The sequence below is a fragment of the Anarhichas minor genome, unplaced genomic scaffold (assembly GCF_050575085.1).
Source record: "Anarhichas minor isolate MPS153535 unplaced genomic scaffold, ASM5057508v1 ptg000049l, whole genome shotgun sequence".
In the NCBI taxonomy this organism is placed as follows: domain Eukaryota; kingdom Metazoa; phylum Chordata; class Actinopteri; order Perciformes; family Anarhichadidae; genus Anarhichas; species Anarhichas minor.
The window spans coordinates 755,074-777,499 of NW_027466495.1; the positions used below are offsets into that span (position 1 = coordinate 755,074).

At 41.0% G+C, this 22,426-nt stretch overlaps 2 protein-coding genes across 2 annotated transcripts; both read right to left on the minus strand.

Moving 5' to 3' along the window:
- Positions 1-8,250: 8,250 nt before the first annotated feature.
- LOC142971681 (uncharacterized) lies at positions 8,251-9,543 on the minus strand. Its single transcript, XM_076112300.1, has 3 exons — positions 9,531-9,543; positions 9,122-9,346; positions 8,251-8,786 (listed from the first exon to the last, which is right to left on the minus strand). The coding sequence occupies exons 1-3, from the start codon at positions 9,541-9,543 to the stop codon at positions 8,251-8,253; spliced, it is 774 nt and encodes a 257-aa protein (XP_075968415.1).
- Positions 9,544-10,887: 1,344 nt separating this feature from the next.
- Positions 10,888-12,978, minus strand: LOC142971667 (homeobox protein HMX3-like). The gene is made up of 3 exons (XM_076112276.1): positions 12,576-12,978; positions 11,741-11,902; positions 10,888-11,315 (listed from the first exon to the last, which is right to left on the minus strand). Exons 1-3 carry the CDS (start codon positions 12,820-12,822, stop codon positions 10,888-10,890), a joined length of 837 nt encoding a protein of 278 aa, XP_075968391.1. The 5' UTR covers positions 12,823-12,978.
- Positions 12,979-22,426: the final 9,448 nt, after the last annotated feature.

Consider the following 22,426-nt stretch of genomic DNA (forward strand, 5'->3'; position numbering starts at 1 on the left):
ATGGCCTCAGTAACTGCCAAGATGGCAGCGACTGGTAAATCCAAACCATGCTGTTAAAATCTCAGTGACATCAAAGTGTTTGTACAGTTAGTTTATCCTTTGACTTTATTTGTTGATGTGGAACACTATAGGAATAAATGAAGCTGTTGTGCTATTGAGTGTAAGGATTGTTTCCCACTGCGGCTGTGAGTTAATGGTTCTCTTGGTACTCTAAAGCCGTCTGTAATGGTTTAACTGTGGTGATGAGACGGCCTGTTTAAGAGCCGCAGGTGCATCTACCTGGAAGGATGCCACTCGGGCTATTAGCCCACAATCCGATGATCACTATTTGGGGAGCAGTTGTCCTTTTCGCTGCATCAGCCGCAGCTTGACTTGTATTCCACTCAGCCGCTGATTGCTCAGTGATATGTGTGTTTACTGATGATGAATTCCCATGACTGGGCTTTTGCACTTGTGATTTCGGGCTGTCGCACTGGATGAGCTGAGAGATGCGCAGCTGCTCTGCCCTCGGGGGGGGGGGGGGGGGGGGGGGAGCTGAGCTGGGAGCACATGCCGCCAATTCAGAAGGAAGCAAAATGGTTACAGCGCAAGATTATGACGTTTTTGTGGTGAGAGATGATTGTCGGGTTACTGTCCTGTCCGTCGCCAATTGCCTGGAAGAGGAGGTTAAATTAGCAGGAAATACACCAGCTGTCAATGAACTGTCACTTTCTCACTACAATATCTCTCCAGTCTATTGAGGCAGCACTTTGTATACAAAAGTTGAGTCATTTTCTGCAAGCTGAAGCACACTGTTTCCTTTTTTAGCCCTTTGCTAATTCACATATCTGATAAGTGGACGATGAGTAAATTGTGCTAGAGATAAAGAAATCAACTTTGATTGTTTCTCCATTAACTTTTGTGAGCGATGAGCAAGGAAATGTTATTTAGAATATTTGCATCTGTTTTGATATAATCGATTTTTAATAGCACATCTGTTTGAGTTGCATATTTTGATACTAAAGATGCACCACGCGCCACAGATGTCATTCAACTTGCGCGGTCGCAAGCAAGTAGTAAGAATATCTGACTGTTTCCAAGTTCAAAAATCAATCTTCAAGACGTAAATTAGGTTTGTAATGTTAATATTTGAAAGCATTAAACACACGGTGAGATACAAGCAGCAGCTTTAAATGATGTTATATTGGTGCAAACAGCAAGTTTGTCCTTTTTCTACATGTACACCGTCCTGGTCCTGAGCAGAAAAAGGTATTGAGCGACTAATAACCTACTATTGATCAGAGTGAATGTCCCTCAGGACTGTTAAGAAACTGATACGTCTGCATTCACACACACTCACTAAAGGTGCACATGTACAAGCGCCCATACATTTATTCTCGTGCAGGAATACGCAGACTCTGCCTCCCAGTTAGTCGCAGTAGCTTCTTCCCAATTCAGTCGATAGGCCTCCATTAAGAGGGGGTAGGCTGTCAAAGCAACCTGTGACCTCCTCTCGCCCCCTTGGAGCCCACTGGCCCGTGATGTCCGTATCAATATGAATTTCAGCCCTTTGCGCCCATCAGCCGCAATTCCCAGTGTCCATTAGTCTCAAGTATCTGTTTCCTCCAACTTGTAGTATTGATCTTGTAGTGTGTCTTTTGTAACAGAGCGTGTACGCGGATCTTAAAGACGAGGACGGCTTGATCAGACGGGTGGATTCTGTCATCTGGGGCGTCGTGGTTCCTCCATATTCTACTTGTGAAAGGATTTTCATAACTTCTGTCACTCTGAATGGCTCCGCTAGTCTTGTTACTGTTCATAATTGCCTCACTACATGTGTGTGTGTTGTGTAAACGGAAGACATCCAATCCTGGATCAGATGACGTGTAGTTTAAAGTTGGCTAGACCGGTGCCCTCGAAGGTCAGGGCTTTTCATCTCGGAGGCCGCAATGAAATGACCTGTTGTTGGCAGACACAGAGGGATGTCACAGCAAACACAGGCCACAATATGGCCCTATATCCCTGGAGATGTGGTTTTCTGACCCTTGCCTACATCTGTTACTGAAAAGTGTCACGCTGGTGTGATATTAGTCACATCAGACTTCACCTTCCTGCCTCAAGACCGAGGGGTCCCATTTATACTAGATAAGACAAATTAGGGAAATGAATTTGATACAATCTTGAAAAGGAATTTATATTTAAAAGATGTATATATTACAAGACCGTACGTGATATACATGATTTGTTCATTGTGCTATATATATATATATATGGAGAGTATGAACTTTCAGTGTCAATTTCTAGCCGACATTGACGAGGAGTCCTTTTAAAGAGCTCTGCTGATGATCATGTGACACAATCGAAAGCTCCAGAACGGCTCCTAAATTAACTTTGTGTGGGATTATTTAAAAAATAAATAAACATTGATCATCATCCTTGCTGTCTTGACTATCTGCTTGCCCAATTTCCACCAAAATTAAAATCTATGTATATAGTAAGAAGTTGCAAAAAGCTCAGACGTGTCCTCGTTGGTAGCTCTGGTTCTGTTTGATATAAAAGAGAATGACATTTATTGGGGAGAATAGCCAGGTTCAATTAGTATTAAAACATCAAAAAATGTGAACCCTTAACTTATGAAAAAGATGCAAACATAAATTCGGTAATAGCATTCTCCAGGTGCCTTGGTCCTCGCACTGTTTCCTCCCCACTGAGCATCTGTGAACAGCATAATGCTGACGTTTGGCTGCTCTTCACTGCTGTGGCATATTTGCCACTAGGGGGCCTTCAGGGATGAGTTGAGGTACCCCTTTGACACAGTGGACCGGTTCCTGATCGGGGAAGATGGATGACCTTTGGCTTTATTTATGTCTTCACCACTCATGCAGGACCTTTTCATCAGATACGGTCATTGTAATCCCTCAGCCCCCATTCAATTTACAGAGGCACTCTGTCACTGCAGACCACTAAAGTCGATGAAATTTAATGGATCAATAAGCCCTCTGAAAGCCTGGCGGGAGGGTCCAGATCCCCCTGGTCGCTATCACGTTACGAGTCATAATGAATGGGGTGTTGTTTATGTTGTAAAGTGCAGCGTCATTGAGTCCTTTGAACACACCACCCTCTTAGCCGGAGTTTGGTACACCACTGCAGGGAAATACCATGACTTTTGATTTTAGATTTGACTATCATATTGGTGTTTTTTCTATATATATATATATATATATATATCTATCTCTAGCTCTAGCTCTATCTCTTGAAGCTTTTGAAATACTGCTTCACTGGCTCACATGTCTAGCCAACTCTCCACTGTTTACTATCTCTCCCAAAATTAGCCTTAACGGTTGTATTCTCCATCAGTTACAGCTCACTTCTGATACATCATGTTAAGAAAATTAAGCTCAGGCTTCACAGCTATGTGGCTGCTCCAGAACCAGCATACCTCGAGTCAGCTCTAACCGTAATTGGTAGTAATTATAAATCCCATCTGAGAATGCACAAAGATAGCTCACAGCAAAACAGGCCTGTTTTTTCAGCGTCGGGTGCCAAGAAGTGTGAACGTAGACTTAAAAGGCTCCTTTAACAACTATTCAGAACAGCGCCAGTGGTGAATGAATGATACGGAAATGTCAATCAAAGTTGTCACTCTGTGTTAAGGAGATGAAATGAGACGTGACAACATGTCAACCTTTTGAGACGGAGACGAGATGATCCTTTAGCTGACACAAGTGTAGTACAAATAATACTGAGTAGTACTATGTGACTGCAGTACAAACATTGGTCTCCCTTCACTCCCTCCGTATTTTGCACGTGATCTTAAATGACTTCGACGGGACGTATAAACAAAGTTCTGACAGTAAAACGAAGCCCACAGCAGTTGGGTCGCGTCTCCATATTTGCATGCTAATGGCATGAGAGAAACTCCCACCACAGTCATTCAGCGGGACCATCATCACTTGCAATTTGGGGATCAATGATTTCAAACAATAGCGCTCGGCATTCATGCATTTAACGCCGAATGGAAACCATGTGCGCTGTGGTTTTACTGATGGTCAAACTGGAGGAACGTGCTGACAGCTCTGGATGGCCTTGAGGTGCACATCGGCCCGGAATAACTCTGCCAAACTCGCAGCTCTTTCTTTGTAGGAAAACAGTCTTTGTTGCCACTGTTGGCAGTAAGTCAATCGCATGTATTAAGCTACCCCACAATGCTCGCCAGTCATCGATAGCCCTAACTGAGTGCATATGGTGTCTTTGGCTTTAGGCTTCTTTTTGATCAGGTTGAGATTTTAATGGATTTTTCTTCGCCTCTGACAGACGAGGCTGGGTGTGTGTGTGTGTGTGTGGGGGGGGGGGGGGGGGGGGGGTGCAGCCCGACCCGGGGCAGACTGCAGGCAGCCGGTGGGGTCACTTAAACCTTGTGGTTGCAGAGCAGAGTGCTGAGACACAAAGAGCCAGCGCTGCGCTCACAAGTGTCCGACAGCGGGAGAGTCAGGAAGTCTGGCGACTGTAAACCCCACCCGACGCCCCCCCCCCCCCCCCCCCCCCCCCCCCACCCGACCCCATCTCCCCCCCCACCCACCCATCTCAGACACACTCCATGACACGCCAAGCGGGCACTTCTGCACACAAACCTCTTCTACTACACTTGGGAGGACATTTGTATCGACTTCCATTCATCCTCTGCTGTCTAATTTCAACCATAACGGCTCGATGTAAAACCTGACCTTTAACCTAACTTAAATCCAGTCATAATTTAGACTTTAGAGGCTCAATCTGGGATCCAAATGTAAACAACGGTGCCACCCCACCACCAACAAAACACAGAATTAACACAAGAAAATTACTAATCTGAATTATTTTTGTTTTATATACAATTAGTGTTTTCATCAATGTCTGTAAACACTGGAGTAAAATGAGCCTTTATTTTAAATAATGATCAGATTAGAGTTTCACAAAATGGGAATTTATCACTTACTTAATGATATAATTATTTAAGTTAATATACTTAAACTTAAAATGTAGGCACACACACACACACACACACACACACACACTTAAAAATAACCATGTTCAGGTCTGGGCTTGCTGGCTCAATTTTTAAAGGAACATTTAGGTTTTTGAACTTGAACAAATTAGACCAGAAAGCACATATCCGACAGCTTGCAACACAAAGTTTACAAGGACTTAACTGTGCAAGCTCACAAAACTAAGATCACAGGTACAAAACTCTGACTTGACTTCCCAGATGTGACGGTGCAAACAGCTTTTTGTCCTTACAACATAATGAATATACCCCATATATATATGTTCACAGTACATCATCTGAAATGTAAGTGCATCATGAGAAAAATATTTAAAGGCTGGGACCTGCAGTAGTTTAAGGTTAGTATCATGCTACTAAATATTTAAACTAGAACATTGCTGTTAATAGTTAGAATTTTTTATTTTTGTCCTAAATTTACAAGGATGCTCTCAGTTAAAAGTACGGGAACACTTCAGTGTAATAGCACATCAAAGTGTGGAGCATTCAAAGTCACGTGAAAGAGTTACTCCTTTCTTTCCTCTCTATAGTTTTTGCATTTTAGGCGCAACATGTTCAACATCAACTCATTTCCTTTGTGAGAATAATGAGATACAGTACACCTCAACGTTGCACTGCAAAGGTGGACCGGAATTTAGTGGCGAAAACAAGAGATCTGCAGGCAGACCAAGTGGTTGAGTGCACAGGTTAACGGCGACGGGGCCTTGAATGGCTGTGACAGGGAGAAAGCAGTGAGAGGCTCCAGCACTGAAGGGGGAAGTGACCCGGAAACGGTGTGTAAGTGCAGCTTGCTGGGCCCTTTAGGAAGAAAATCTCTCCAGAAGCACTGATGCAAGTCCAACTAAACACACATTTCTCTTATTGCTCTCGCTCTCTCTGTAGAGATGCATTACTCAGCTATACTCGTGCACGCTCATGCGCTCTCACGGCAAACAAAAACAGATAGTGGGGGAACCTCAGTCTATGTTCATCACCTACAACCAACAACAACTTGTCATGACTCTCTGATTTGAGCAGATTTGCAGCACTCTGGTGAGGAGAACTGCTTTTCTTTTCAAATTACAAACATAAGATCTTCTTGTTGGTCAAAGATAGAAGTTGTCAGTTAAACAGTGTGAATGCAAGTCTGTATATATACTGTGTGTGTGTAATTTATTTATTTTTCATTGTCAAATTTGAGTTTAGAGAAGCAGATGTTGGGTGTGTTTTGTCCTTTACTACATTGGCCAAAATGTATTCAACACTTCAAACATTACCAACCACATTATTCTGTTAGTCATGAATTGTTCTTGACTTTTTTTTACACACTTTAAAAAAAAAAAAAAAGTATATTTAAACTGAAGCTCGGCATAAACTTCCCTCTGCTGTCTTTATAGATGTTGATCTGAAACAAATTATTACATATGGATGTCAAAACCATTTGCTCTTTTGTATTAAGTGCTGCCACATGCATTTTCTCCTCACGTTGCCGCTTTAATTCTAATAATAAACCAAACTGTATTTGGTCCATGTGATTATGCACATTATTAAAGAATTACATTTGAAAGTCATATTAGTGTACCCGAGTGTATACATTTTTGATTTAAGTTAACGACAGATTCTGATAACCAGTCACATAATGAAATGTGTGTCAGAATAGAAAATGCTCTCTTCATCCCAATGAATCAGTCCAAGTAAAGTTACGTATGAAGCTAAATGGTTTCAACAGAGTATTAAGATTATGTATTTTAATAGATGGATCAGCAAAAGGGGATCATTAATGACTATTTGTTAAAAAGTGAAAAATGTACAATTTTGAGGTATACCTTACTCGGGTATTTCCATTTTATACCACTTTTTACCACATCAAAGGCAAATATTATACTTTTTACCTCATTTATTTGATAGATTGAGTTACTAGTTACTTTGCAGATTTAGATGATGAATACAAAATAAAAACAACTAATAAATTGTGATATAGGTGAAACTACACAGCAGTACAAAGTAATCGAAATTAGCACCAGCTGCAACATTAGTGATGAACACATGAATGTATCAATGGTTATAATCCAAAAGTATCTATTCTGAAATGGGCCATTTTAAATAAATAGTACTTTTACTGCTGGTGCCTTTAAGTATATGTTTGATGCTTATTGTTTTGTGGGCTACTTTTACTTAAGTACAATTTTGAATGCTTGACTTTTACATGTGTACATGAGTATTTTTACAATGTAGCATTGCTAATTCAAGAAAAAAAAAAATCGGAATTTTTCCACCACTAATAAATATGCAAGATGGTTAACTATTACTGTGAATGATTGTCTGATAAGAAATTAACTTTGGCATTATTTCAAAACTTTGTTCGTTATAAAGCAAATAATTGTAATTTTTTATTTATTTTTTTTGCTCGACCTCTGTCCAGTTTACTGCACGTGCAAATACAACAGAGTTCGGTTTTAAGAAACCGTGAATTAACCCCGACTTTGGCACTGCGGTGGAAAACTCTGAACTTTGTCTTGTTGCCTATTTTCACACTTTATAAAATGACTCAAACTAACTTTTTTACGCGGGACCAAATGCACAATAATAAAAAAAAATGTAATGAAACACAATGAATAATCAAATGTGGAAGTTGATTTAGCTAGAACGTCTTTTGTCCGAATATTTTTCAGCTTCAGTCAACACACTGGTAAAATTGCAAATATTACACTTTTATTGCAAAATTCATCATGATATACTAACTGTATTCACAGTTTAACAGGCTGTCATATGAAAGGTCACGTGAAAACAAACAAGTTCGTTATTTAATAACAATTATAATAATAATAGTAGTAATAATAATAAGGCCATATAAATAGAAACGGAGTGTCGCTCCAGAGAAACTTATTTTTAAGTTCAACACGGGACGACGGAGACAACGTGAGTGACGTGGAGTTATAAAGTTGATGTAGAGTTAACGTACATTCGTTCAGATGACATTACACACGCATATTTTTCTGATATTAAGCTTTCTATTAAAATGCCTTTAAGCATCATAATAATAATAATAGTCTGATAATAATAACGATAATAATAATAAAAAGTGGCACATGCATGTCTTGGGTTAGTTGATATGTTGACATTTGATTTGGGAAGATTTATATTATAAGTAAAAAAAATAAAATAAAAGTGACAGGCCTACAGCCAAAACAGGGGAAAGCGTATGTCCGACTGTCCACACGCTGTCATCTGATCCCAAACAGAGAGAATCATCAGTCTGCATCAAACAGGCCAAAATATTTGCCAGTGTTGGAGAAGTAGATGTAAGGCGCAGCGGTTGCAGTCGGGTACACGACAGGGAAAGGCATGGGTAGCAAACATCCGCCCAGCAGGCTGCTGTCTTTGTAAAAAGTCTGTAATTGCACATTTTTCCCCGCTTCTGAGAGGTGCTCGGCGGCCAGCGGCCCCTCCATGTCCGTGGATATCTGTCTCTTCAGCTTGTTGCGGCGGTTCTGAAACCAGATCTTGACCTGCGTCTCGGTGAGCTGCAGAGAGACGGCGAGACACGCTCTCTCCGAGCTGCTCAGATACCTCTTCATGTCAAAAGTCGCCTCCAGCTGAAATATCTGTCTCTTTGAGAAGATGGTGCGGGTTTTCTTCTTGACCGTGGCCTTAGAGTCCGCGCAGGGCTCCTGCTCGGATGCGTCCTCGGCTGTGTGCGCACTTTGCGCCCCGGGACAAGAGCCAGCGGTCGGCGGCGATGTGTTTTCCCCGCGGTCCGCCCGGTGGACTCTGGGCTTCCTTTGCGCTGTGAATGAAGCGACAAAACGTGCTTTAATGCGGTGGTAAAGGCAAACGCACATACTTGTTTTAATTGCGTGCAAACACACGCAAAGGAGCTGCATAATAATTGCAATAGTCTGATTTAATAATAGATCAACAAAAATAAACAACGACTTCTGGCCCGCGATCTTCACAATTTCTGAAAATATTTTCAAGAAATACCATCAGTCTGCTGTACTTCCATCCATTTTTACGCACCATTCTGCCTGAAAATGCCTAAAATGTATTGATCCTAAACACCGAGAGACCTTTTTAGTCTCTCTGCTGGTTTACGCGTATGCCCTATAAATTCCCAGTTACCTGTCTCGTCTGATCCGCTGCCATGCCTGCTCCGGACGTCCCACGCCTCATCGTACCGCGCTTGAACGCCACCCTTACATCCACTGTCCCTCTGCTCCTTCGACCCGTCCGAGTCCCCGCGGCCCCGCTGCTTCAGGTTGAGGATGTTGTCGATGGTGAACGTCAAAGAAGCGCTCCGACTCGGGGCGTCCTCTTTGCTCATATTCCCCGGCATTTCATCTGCTCCTCCTCACAGATTCCCGAAACACCGACGTCTCCGGACGCTCCGAGCACCATTGCTCCTTGGCTGCGACTAGCCGCGCGCAGAGGAGCGAGGTGCGACGCTCTTCAGCGACCCGGAAGACTGCGGTTTAGCGGCTTTTGATTGGGCAGGTTGTGGGCCAGATGAGGGCGGGATGCAGATTTAAACGTCTGGCTGCCATATTGTAGCTTTAAACACTTTTCTGTCATCGAGACTGCTGCCTGCTGGCTTCACGCACCAGACTGAGCAGACTCGAGACGTTTGCAGAGCTCCTTTTGATTAAGAGTTAGAGTCGGTATCACTATCGTGGTTGCTTGATACCAAACTTTTTTTTTTTTTTCACACTTTAGCGTGACAACTCTTTGGGGTCATGAGACCTAAAATATAGCTACATTGTTTCACTTCCTCAAGTGAACTTCTCTGATGCATAGTTTTGCTCATATATTTGCTACCATCTAATGTTAAATGCTAAAAAAAGAACACCAACCAATTTGTGCATACATTTTATTCACATGTGAACATATCGGTGTACAAAAGTCTGTATTAAAATCCTCTTAAATTAAAAAAAACAGTGTCAAAGAATATTGCTACTAATGCGCCCATGCTGACAGCTATCAACTGTCACAAACACCTTTTTCATTAATGATCGAGTTTCTACTATTTCCTATCACTCTGAGGACACAGTGCATAATATTCCCAAGTTGTGTGTATGGCCTCAAATGAGAGTCAAAGCGATTCGGCGCTGTGCTTGTACGGTATATCTCCTTTTGTCACAACATGTGACAAAAATCTGCATGAGACTTGGAATGCATGATTAAAAGCAGACAGAAGAAATTGAATATGGAAATTTGAGGCCTGATTTTGGCTGTTTAAGCCAAAATGTGTACTTGTAACAGAGAGTCTGTAACTTTGGTTTCCTGTTTTGAATCTAGATGTTCACAAACATCTGTTTTCTTGTTGAGTGTTGATATCATTTGTGCACTTATTCAGATTTTTACATTCACAATTCTTTCCCCCCAAAATTAAGTTGTTTACAAGGACTGATATACAGTATGCCAGGTTCATTTCACAAGTCGTATTGACCTTTATTGGACCCCAAATGTGTGGGTCATCCATACAGTTTCTGTGAAAAACAATCACACAATAGAGCTATACGTGAAACCGGTGTGACCTGGTGTGAAATGTCCCCCGGATAGGACTGAGGATGGGATTGTGGAAAGCTTAAAAGTCCGCAAACATCCATCGTAGTTTCTACATCTTGCACAACAATTTCCAAATCACTTAAGTTTAAAATAAATTAGATAACAACATTTGGGAGAGAGATAGTCTTGTTTTAAGGGTTAAAGCAACCATTCAAAGAGCACGATTTATGATTTCTCATAGAAAACTTAAACACATGATTTTATTATCATCTGACTATCATCAACTAGAATGAATATTTTTGCAGCATCTTTATTTGATTCACTTGTGTCAAAAGAGTAACACGTATAGCTTGGTCTCTTTAAAGTCACCTCCACCCTTAAAGTCACACCAGCCCAGTCATCCGTGGCGTTAGGAACGACACCGGGTGGGTGAAGTGGGAAGTCAATGGATAGTTGATGGCGTTGGAGAAGCCCACCATCGGTGGCGTCACTTGAGACAGGCCTGTCAGCGTCATTGGCGCTGTGGCGTTCTCGCGATACAACACAGGAACTCTGACGACACTCTGGGCTGGGTAAGGGACGCCGGCGCTGCTGGCCTCCATGTCGGCAGCGATCTGCCGCTTCCACTTGTTCCTGCGGTTCTGAAACCAGATCTTCACCTGGGTCTCGGTGAGCTGCAGCGAGGCGGCCAGCCCGGCTCGCTCCGAGCTGCTCAGGTAGCGCTTCAGGTCGAAAGTGGACTCCAGCTGGAACACCTGACTCCGGCTGAACACGGTGCGGGTCTTCTTCTTGCGCGCCACTTTCATGTCAGCTGAGGGGAGGAGAGATTAAAGTAAATGGAACTGCTACAACTAGGCCTTTATTGTGATAAAGGTTAGTTTATGGAAAGACAATTAAGTGATATAGTTTATTGATACATTATCTGTTTTTGGCCAATCCAGGGAATCGGATAGATGCAAATTCAAGGTATTTACGAACTAATATCGCCCATGATGACTCACTGAACCAGGAACATTTGCTGCTGATACCCTCTGTCAAGAAAAATAATCAAACTAAAAACTTTGTGAAACGCCAACAACTAAACATAACATTGTGGATGTGACAAACAACTATTGTGCCAGAGGAAGCGTTTCAGGTGGACAGCGCATGCGTGGTGCCCTCTTGTGCAGAAAGCGGAGCACGGGGCGGACTATTTTTCTAAGGCGTAGGAATGTAGCCTGTGTACTTTGGCCTCACCTGTATCACAGCTGTAGGAGGATCGCGCGTCGTCCTCCTCTCTGTCGTCCGTCAGACTATCGTCCCCCTTCTCCTCCGGCTCATCGGACTCCCCCCGTCCCGTTAGAGTTGGGGAATCCCGGTCGCTCGTTGTCACAGTTTGTTCATATTTGTACGGTGGACCTACGAGGAAGGTGGGGGAAATACAAAAAAATCAGGCTTCATTTCGCTCATGTCCAATAGCAAAACATTATCGGACATCTTTCCCGTTTTCCACCACACGTGCGCGCACTCATGCTGCCTGTCCTCTCCAAGAGTATAAACGAGCGTCAAATCTCCACTGCTGGTGCTTTTGGAGCCTCAGCACGACATTGTTGTGTATTCCAAACACAGGCTGATAGCTGGAGAGTTTGGGTGTTTTACGCGGAGGAAGGGAAAGTGGAACGTGCTCAGCCCATAGTGTCATGTCCTCTCGTGGCCTGCTGAAGAACCAGAGATGTTTTTATTTTTGTGAGATGAATAACTGCTGGGCTCTGTAGCCTCATTCTGGTCCAGACTAGTATTGCTACGCAACGCGTTTACTGGTTTTGGGGGGTATATGGTGAAGATAATTGTTGAAACCATAGTTTTTAATCCCGACTCAACCCTGTAAAAGCGGATTATCCCGGATAAGGATAAGGATGTTTATTGTCATCGTAAAAACATACAACGAAATCAAGTTCGCGACTCATAGCTACAGCAGCAATATGTGAATAAACACACGGAATGAGAGCAACACTTTTCACAACATTTGTATTCCCGTACTCTGTATTTACAGATTAGGACAGATCGCATGCTGACTGACAGGCGCACTCACTTCTCGAGGTGCCGCGCACTGTGTTTGGTGATGTCCCGCTCCAGTTTAGCACTTCGCTGCCGTCCAGACGTTTTGACTCCTGTCCCGGGCAGATCACCGGTCTGTGGACGGTAACTTTGGAGCTCGCGCTCTCCACGCGCTCCTCGGACGAAGCCCCTCTGTGTGCAGTCCGCAGCAGATTCTCAATGTAGAAAGACGAACCTCTCGACGGAGGATCCTTCGGTCTCGGCGCTTTGTCGTCGAGCATGTTCACTTCGTCTGTCGTTTCCCAAGTAGCTTTCACCTTTTAAAAAAAGAAATATATATCCCAGATTTGGATTTTTACGAAATCATCACCAGGAATGTGTCTTGTTTCCAGCCAGGAGTGTCCTCTGCTCCGCGTGAAACCATCCCGGAGCAGTCCACAAAGCATGCGAGAGCTCTGCTGTGTGAGATCCAGACAGAAATGTCGTCTAGAAGAGGCGAGGAATTACTCCAGCGAAAAGAAAACACACGAGACTGTCTCGTTTTTCGGAGACTCCTCGTATAAACGGTGTGGTAGTCTGCCTTCAGGGATCGTGAGGATCCAGTATTTAGGTCAATTAGGGAGCAAAGCAAGGATACAGTGTTGTCCTCGGGGCTGGAGATGGAGAAAGCTTCATGGAGAATGGCACAGTACCGCCTATTGGTTACATAGCACCATGCACACTTTGGATTTGCGATGCACTCTGTAAATCTCATATTCTCTCAATTTGTGTTCTTATTAGCGCCATTCAAGCTACAGCATCATTTAAATGCACTCATTGTTTTCATAAAAAGGCACTTACTTGATTAATCATTATTATAAGCTTTATTCACAAACATGAAAGGGTTTTTTGGTCATGGAAGCTATTTTGACTTTTCATTACTAAGAAAGGTTGTTTTTCACTCGTAATTAATTAATTATTATTATTATATTTTTATTAATTTTTATTATTATTTTTTAATCTTTTCTTGTCACAGCTGATGCAAAATGGTTCTTATTCAAAATCGGTTATAAGCCAAAGTTGTTTTATTTTGAAGTTAGTTACTTAAAGGTCTATAAATCTGCTGTAGGTGATCATCATCATAATTTCTGCATCTTGCTGCCTCCTTTTAAATATTAATTCCATTATTTAAAGATCTCCTTACAACATGCTTTGAGACATGTAAATACTAATTTCCACAAAAAGTTATCTAGGCCTATATCCTTTTTCTCTCATTGCAGAATCGATCAATATGCAAATATGAATTACTGGACACAAAATGTCTCCCATTTCACTCGGAAGTCCATTCTCTGTGTTTGTGCACGGGAGGCTTCAATTTCCACATCATAGTTGTATCTTTAAGTTTCATACTGGACCATGATTAACTTGTGATGTCACAACCTTTGCTTGCAAACTCTGCCCAGTGAAGGTAAAATGTCAAACAAGAAGCTCAACACATTTTCCAGTGGGCTTTAACTCCTGTTAAAAAAAAACCCAAAAAAACATACAAATATATTTTATGTTTCTGTGCGAGTTGTTTGTTTGCAAACATGTATTTCCAAATTAACCACAACATACCCGCAGGCATCACCAGTGGGGACAAGATATTCTTCTCTGCCAGTGTAGTGTCGCCCCACCGCAGGCCTCAAACTATAGTCTCACCTTCACGCTGATTGACAGGCTGGGACGGTGTTTCGCCATGGTGAAGAAATCTTAATAAAGCCTAATATGAACACTCAAGTGTATCTTATCCATGGAGGATACATCTTTTTTTTTCCTTTTCTTGGAAAGAGCCTCTGCCACCTTAAATGTCCGTAGATGGAGTGACAGTGTGTTCCAGCTTAACATGAGTTAATTAATGCTGAAGGTGGAGAATGTTTAGTCAGCTTGGAAGCTGTGAACGGTGGAGTAAAACACCACTGCCTTTGGAGTTGTAATAGGATTTAAACACTATGAAAAGCTTACTTTCATCTGTAAGTAGCCTTGAACAAATGCTCAGAACATTCCAGGCTGCAGGTTTTCAGATTGCATGTTGATCGACCCTTTATTGAATCAAAGTGTTTTCTACTTTTTTTTTTTACAAAGGAAACATCACACACAACACTGCAAGAAACGTGAGTTAAAGAATCATAAAAAGAGGAAACTGAACGGCGTGGTCGTCCGCGTGGTAACTCCCTGCACAGCTGACCAGCCATCGGTGAAGAGAGGCAGAGAACAACAAACCATTTGTTTTCTCAGAGGAGTTAGTGGCACAATCGTTCTCCATTGTGCCACTAACTTGACTTTATTTCAGCCTGTGCTGCAGTAATAGCCTATCAACCTAATACTCCGGATTCTGTAACACCTCACAGATATTTTTTACACAAATTCCCAATTTACAAGAGAGTTTCAGACGAGTAAAAGTGGTTAAACTCATTACACAACATGCTTTGTTTATTTTTCACTCTGTAACTATGTAGCCTGAAGTATAAATGCAGTGTGTGGTGGTATGTAGAGCTGTTTGTAATGAATAAGGAGGGTTATGAGGAGAGTATTTATACTGTGGAAATGTTTCAAATCATTCCCCCCCCCCCCCCCCCCCCCCCAAAAAAAAGTAGCCCCGCCCATGTCAAAGCAGTGATAAAAAGCACAGAGACTAAATACAACAACCAAACCCGTTAAAGGAATCGTCACTGGTATTGAGAAGCTGATGGAGAACTTTTAAAAGTAGCAGTGTCCATTTGCCAGCCCTCGTCACAGGTTGTACATGTCTGTGATCAGCCGATCAGAATGTTTCCCATTTTAATCATTTCTAGAGGCTTCAAGACGTACAACTACGCAATATGTAAAAAGAAAAGAACAAAAAGCCTGAGCAAAAAAAATGGACTGCTGTGAACACGTAGCCGAAATACAACTTTTCTTCTTCCTTATCTTCTTATCTTTTGCTATTTTTGCATTTTTTCTCTCTTGTGCTGAAGTGTTTTTTGCTTTGTCTTTAAGTGCAGAGTAATTTGACTGTGGTCTTCTAGCTTTGTGTCATTACATGCTTATTGGTCAGCGGTTCATGAAGTCATATAGAGACATGGCAGAGACAGGAACTTTATCAAAGGCCACAATTGCTTCAAATGACCCCACATCCTATTAATCTGGAACTATTTTGCGGGCTATAAAGAACTGTAAAAGGGCTCCATATTACAGATGCTTGCATGCAGTTGAGGTGTCCGGGTATTTAAGATGCAGAATGATTTTTGCAGAACTTTCTGCTGTTTTTTTTTTCCCCCAACCGATCTTTCTCCAACAATAATTCACAAAAACCCATGTTTTTTGTGTCACTTTGAAGCTATAGCTAGAAACAATCTCACGCCACGATTACCAAACACTTCCTTTCATGTCCGGCCTCATCGTGAAGCATTGCACAGAGACGCGTGTTTAAGACTCCATGGTGGCACTGCAGCTTCACAAGGTATGATGCAATGAAGGGTTTATAACCTCAATAGTTTATTGTGTATTTAATAAAATTCAATAAGATAATTCTATTGTATATGTTAAATCCTTTTGTATGCAGAGTAACTTAAGTATATGTGTATGTTTAAAGTAGCCTACCTCAAACTGCACTTAAGTACTTTTTTCTATTACTAATTGGCTATTTTTTACTCATTAAACAAGATTAAATTGTTGATTTAACATCAGCTCTAATAAAATAGTCCGTGTCGCCACAGTTCCCCCGAAAGAAGAAGTGCAGGACAGCAAATCTCTGCATTTCTTGCGGATTACTTTGATTTCCTGACATCTCATCCGAAACAAAAGCATCTAATACGCATTGGGTCCTAATCCAATATCATTAACGGTGTATATGTTTGTCTTCTTGCAGGATGACAATCCCTGTATTAATAGTCTGCTGGGGGAATCCTCCACATCATTACTGGCACTATAATGGGCTACTGTGGCGATGCAAGCTGTTGAGGTTAAAGCCACGGCCTACAATGCAATAGTGTATACGAGGTCAGCAAGGTCCAGACATCTTAGGTTGGCCTAAACAGAGGCAGTCAACCAGAAGGCCCCTTTATGCCACATCAAGCTATTGACCGATCCGTCTGATTCTCAGCCCTCCTGCAACTCCTGCTCACCGCCTGTGTTGTTGTTTTACTTCACCAGCGGTCCCTTTTTTTTTATTTTTGCCTGCTCAAAATGCTGAACCTGTTCCCATCAGATGAGATTTTAAACACGCTGTTTCCCTGGCGCTTTGTGTCAAATAGGTCAGCGTTGGACCCCGCGTGAAAACAGACCTCCAAGCTCCCACTGTCACTTACCAGAAACGCTGCTTAATCTGCGTTTTATACCTGCTCAGAAAGTCCAAAAAGAAAACTCCAGATTACAAGCATCGAAACTGACACTCCTGCTTAATCCCTATTAGCCCTCACCTTACTGCACCCGGAGTCCAATTCATCTGGTCGAACCAAAAAGGCATTCTGGGAGCAGTTTGGTTTGTTGTGAGCCTCTGTGGTCTCGCACAAAAGCCTGGCAACAAAAATAATAACCTTGTTGTTTTTTTTGGTTAGAATTTTATCTCTCAAGCCTCGAAAGAAAACACATTGGAGTCTTGGCTGGAATAAACTATTAATGCCTGTTTGTTTAACCCTTGCACAGCAAATTAACCCCTGTTAGAGCCACCTTGTCAGCTCAGCACAAAGGAGGAAAAGGCTTGATATTTTAACCGGCTGAAAGCCACCTCCCCATCCTTTCTTTGTGACTGAAAGAGTAGAGCAAAACATTTTCTCTTTATAAAGCTAAAATATATATATATATATATATATATATATATAAAAAACATTGGAACAATTGGGGGGAAAAAACGGTTTTGCATCATTCTAATTAACTTATTTAGTGTCTTGTTTCCTTTAGGATTCGACAATCACCGGCTCTTTCCCATGCACATTAAAGTGATCAAGGTTAATCACGTGAGATAAGTGCAGCCGCCGGCAGGTACAATATACCTACACAGGAAACAGTTTGGCTGTGGGTGAGGGGTGGGAACGAAGGAGCACTTCAGATGGATTACAGGCCCACCACAAATACCAGGACTTATGGGACATCAGATCAATGAGAAAACATCAGCTCTCCTTTAATACCGCTAATGTCTTTAGCTGTGCCGGGAACTGGGGTCAACTGTTGACGTATAGCACTTGATTCTTGGGATTTTAGCTAAATAAAATTTGAAGGAAAGCTAGTTGACGTTTGTCAAACTTTAAAAGGCTTTTTAAAAACTTCTTCAAGCAGATAGATGTCTAATAATAGAGCATTTTCTCCCTCTATGTATGGCGTCCTGAGCACACTCTATCTGACCCCCGAGGTTCAGGGTTTTACATATAAACTGAAGTAAATCTGCAGAAAAGTTGGACATCCAGCTCAAATGGGGATCGCGTGAGAAAGAAGTACGCTCAAGGTAGCTGGAGAGTGCAGTGCCCCCGAGGTCAAAGCACTTCTGTCATATTAGCTTATACACAGGATCCATATTTTTTAATAAATCATGCCCCTGAAAGATAGCTGGGAGCACATGGACTGTTAGAGCTGCAGTATATGGCCTGCATGTGCTTTCTCCTGGTCTACTGCTAAATTACTCTTAATGAGGAATTTGGATCATATTTAGATATATGCAGTTTATATGCAGTTTATAGAAATCTGTTGGTTTTTTTTACTGTCAAATTGAAATTCCTCAAGGCAATAACATTTGACAAACTTAGAAATATTCTGAAAGAGATTGGATAGTTTCTTTACTATTACTGTTAATTAAGCAAACTTTTGAGTAAGTGAGTATTGACAAAAATATTTCTGATGATTCTTTGTTCCCACTGAAGATAAAAATGTTATATGTCCACTTTTGCTCTTTCATTATAAATTGGGGTGAAAGTCTCTGATTAAACATACATGCGAAGGGGCAGGGCAAGAAAAAAACGGAAGCGGCAGGAGAGATGAAAGAGTCCACTCTAATGTTTGCCTGCAGGACAGATTTCCACCGTCGTGTTTTCACTCCTCTTGTCACGCGAGTCCTCCGCTCTCTTAAGGCTGCTGCCCCGGGAGTCCAACCCGCAACTCCGATCTGACGAGGTGACACGGACGTTAGAAATCCCTGAGTTACGTTTTTTTTAAAATTTCATTTCATTTTTAAATCCGTATCTGTGACACACTTGCAGTTATATTGAGGGCCTAAAATGTGTTCAAAACTTCCAGTATAAAATGGTGGAAGCAGATATGTTTAATCTATGACATTATAATTAATGGAATATAGATGATTCAATATATGGAGACGTACAATTATGGTCAGTTCAACTTTATCAAACTAATTTAAGTTTTGGGGAAATAATGCAGACTAGAGCTTTTGACCAGTTGTTGTAAGTTTCTTTTTTTTTTTATTTCAAGACCAAATCTGCTGCTGCGTTGCTGTCTGGATTCCAATTATTTCCGATTTTGAAAACTTTCAACCGATTTGTTGAGAAAATAATTTATTTTGTTTGGTTGTAGTAGGGTAACGTTTTTATTAGAAACAACTTATAATTTTAGGATGAAGCCGATATTTTCTGATCTCTAATCCGTCGGTCGACTTTTACTCAAATCAAACCTCAATTTAAAAGTGAAAGTTGAGATAAAGTCTGAGTTATTCATTAATATTACAGCCTGCTGAAGAATCAGTATTTCTTCTTAAGGTAAAGATGCTCGGATTTTAATATTTGCCTCAGTGAATTCAATTAAACGCTATAATTTAGGCTATTTATTCATTATTTGATTATCTATTGGTTCTGATTGGCTGAGCTGTGAAACGTTTAAATAGCTGATAAACCGAAACCAATGACCTTTAAAACTTAACAGAAACAAAAAACACCATTTAGAAATACCTTAGAAAGAAGTTGGAATTTTAAACCATCGGCAAAATATGTTACGGCATTTTTTAATGAATAGTTTTTATTGTCTTTGTAAAAAAAACAAAAAAAAAACTCATCGAACCCTATCACTACAAAGTCTATTCGCACGTGCTCTTTTGGAAATTACACAACGTTTGATTCTATTTTCCATCTTAACGCAGTTTACATATATTTGTGTTACTTCATTTCCGGTGTAATAGCGACTAATTAAGTTACTTTTGTTATCAGGAGGCTCTGTTTTATTTTGAAAAGTAGTTTTGAAACTATTGCTTTTTGATGAAAAGAAACAACAAAACATTTAACTGAAAATCAGCCTATTTGAGCTATTTTTAAACATCTGAGTTGGATGTTTACTTCCATGGCTTTAGGTTGTATATTCATCAATAGGTTGATAACTCTGCTCACTCTCAAAACCGTAACTTAAAAATCATCAGTTCATCATTCTCTTAACATCTGAGTTACATTTCTGTATGAATGCTCCTTTTCACACGTCATTATTTCAAATCCTGGGAAACAGGCCCAATATTTTGGCAAATCTTTGGATGTATTATATCCAAATATAATCAGAATGTGTCCAGCACACAGTAAACAGATCAGGTTGTAAAGTTCATCACATTTAAAGCATAAAAACGTTCCAACAACCATGTGTTTCTGGTTAGAACAAAAACGAACCGACAAATATATGAGAGGCATTTTCTTGAAATGGCCAACAAGCAACAAGCTTCAGTTTAAAAGTCCCACCACACCAGTGTGTGTGCTAATAATTTAGATGGTGCGACATGAAAGAATCGGGCTCATGTGAAGTTGTTTCAGAGGGAGCCAGTGAGGGAGGTCAGGTCACCGTCGTGCCTGGAGCTGTTTTTAAGGCTGGGAGGCCTAAAACTCAACACATTGTAATTTGCTGTTTGGGTTCACTGTGTGGAAACATAGAAAAAAATACACTTTCATCTGCTGCCTGTTGATTAATGTCCCTCTGCTTTATATCTCTCACTGTGATGAAGACAAACAGAAATATCCAGAGCGAGAAAGACGTGGCACGGGATTTGATTGGTTTGAAAGTTTGGTTTTATTTGTGCCTGCGTAACGATGACACACAGCTGAACACCATTAATACAAACAAAAGTGAGTCATTGTTCAATGAAAGTACAAAACCACCATGCACACTTCTAAAATACAGTAAGAAAATATATATATTTTTTAAAAAGCTATTGTTATTGTTCATGTGAGTATTTCACGCCTGCAGTCTGCCAGCTGAGGGCAGCAAAGCTCAGTTTATAAAAATCAATAAGTGTATTAATGTAAACGGTAGTAGTTATATGTGGCATGGGTTATATAGAGAGCCACTGTCAGTAATATGATTCATACTCAAATCAAGATTTATATTGTATATCTCTATCTTTGAAGACATAAACCAAAAGCATCTCTTTTGAAGATTCAAATGAGGCCAAATTGATCAAATAAACCAGTATTCTTTTAATGTTTTTTCACTTTGTAATAATATTTATGTTTACCATCAGGAACTGAGGAAAAGTAGTATTTGTTTCTTTGATTAGTTTGAGTTACAATACATTTTGAAAGTTCATTGTACTGTCATAAAGTACAATGAACTGACCACTGATTCTTGTAATACCTTACCTTCGTCACTAGGTGGCAGCGTTGTGCTTTAGTCAGTCACAGCTGGTTTATTGTTGCCTCTGTGTGATTCAGTTCAATCAGCCGTCATCCAACACAAAGGTAGAGAGAGACACGTATAGAAGCTACAATGAAGCCTGTCAGACGGCGAGCACTTCAGAAGATCTCGTATGGGCACAATATTAAAAAAAAGTATCATTGTTTAAAGTCATGTTCCTTTTATTCAACTAAGTTATTGTGTATGTATGTGTGTATGTGCATATGTATGTACCCTGAGTCAATTATTCCTTTTGAGATTGTTACATTATTTAAGCTTTGAACTTCAACAAGTGTAATAATGTTGTCGTCTAATAATGAACGAGTCACAGTGAAAGTTCCTTTTTAGATGGAAGTAAATGAAATAATAATGTAACAGTACTTCATACTTTTTGCTCTACAAGACAATGCTGCATGTGTAAATGCATCGCCCTGTATTCCACAGTAGGCACAGTTAGTATATGCGCACTACAGTCGCTGTTTCTCTCCCTGCAGAACTCGGAGAGGCTATAAAGCCCCGGTGCCGGCCTGAACACAATCAATGGAAAGCTCATTAATAGATCATTTACTCGAGGAAAATGGGAAAAGCCTCATCTATCAAGAGGATTGTATGGAGCTGCTACAGAACAAAATTACATTACCATGTGTTACCTGAGATTATTATACCTCTGACTTTATGAGGACAAGATAACATTTACTGCAGAGATATTTGCCATTAGAGACGCTCGCGTACACGTCTTCATCTTTGAATAATGTACATCATCGGATGACTTTCTCATGTCATGGTGGCTCTTCATGGAGCTGGTTTAACAGACTTTATTCAACCTTTGGGGTGTACTGTATGGCAGTACAGTACATTTTTCTCTTTAACCATTTTTTCATATGATCATTTTTCCTTATTGTGCAGTCCAGCCATGTTATTAATCTTCAAACCAGTGTGTCAAAGGACAGATCGCTTTGTATTTTGCGATTTTAGGGACTCTTTGACTGTTTCTGAGTCATCCATCGCTTGAGGTCAGTGTTGTCCACTCTGAGTTGGACATGAGAACTGTGAGAGTTACACATTACCCAGCATCACCACGGCCGGATCAAGTGAACGCCCGGCGTCTTAAGGCCCGGAGCTCTCACTGAAATCGACAAAAGAGTTCCGTGCAATTAACACCTGCCGGGGTTGAAAATTAAGACGAGGCCCATGTCTCTGGCAATTATGCATGGCTGGCTGGAGACACGGTGAGTCTCTAGGCCCATGTCCATAATGTACAGCTTAATTCATTACGACGGAGGGCTCCTTCACATGCTTTTT

Excerpts from the sequence above, each read along its gene's own strand:
- LOC142971681 (XM_076112300.1), bottom strand. Across the intron at positions 8,787-9,121 it reads CAGCGGATCAGACGAGACAG|CGCAAAGGAAGCCCAGAGTC; the intron begins GTAACTGGGAAT and ends CTTCATTCACAG.
- LOC142971667 (XM_076112276.1), bottom strand. The coding sequence starts at position 12,822 with ATGCTCGACGACAAAGCGCCGAGACCGAAGGATCCTCCGTCGAGAGGT. Across the intron at positions 11,903-12,575 it reads AGTGCGCGGCACCTCGAGAA|GTCCACCGTACAAATATGAA; the intron begins GTGAGTGCGCCT and ends CCTTCCTCGTAG. Across the intron at positions 11,316-11,740 it reads CTCCTACAGCTGTGATACAG|CTGACATGAAAGTGGCGCGC; the intron begins GTGAGGCCAAAG and ends TCCTCCCCTCAG.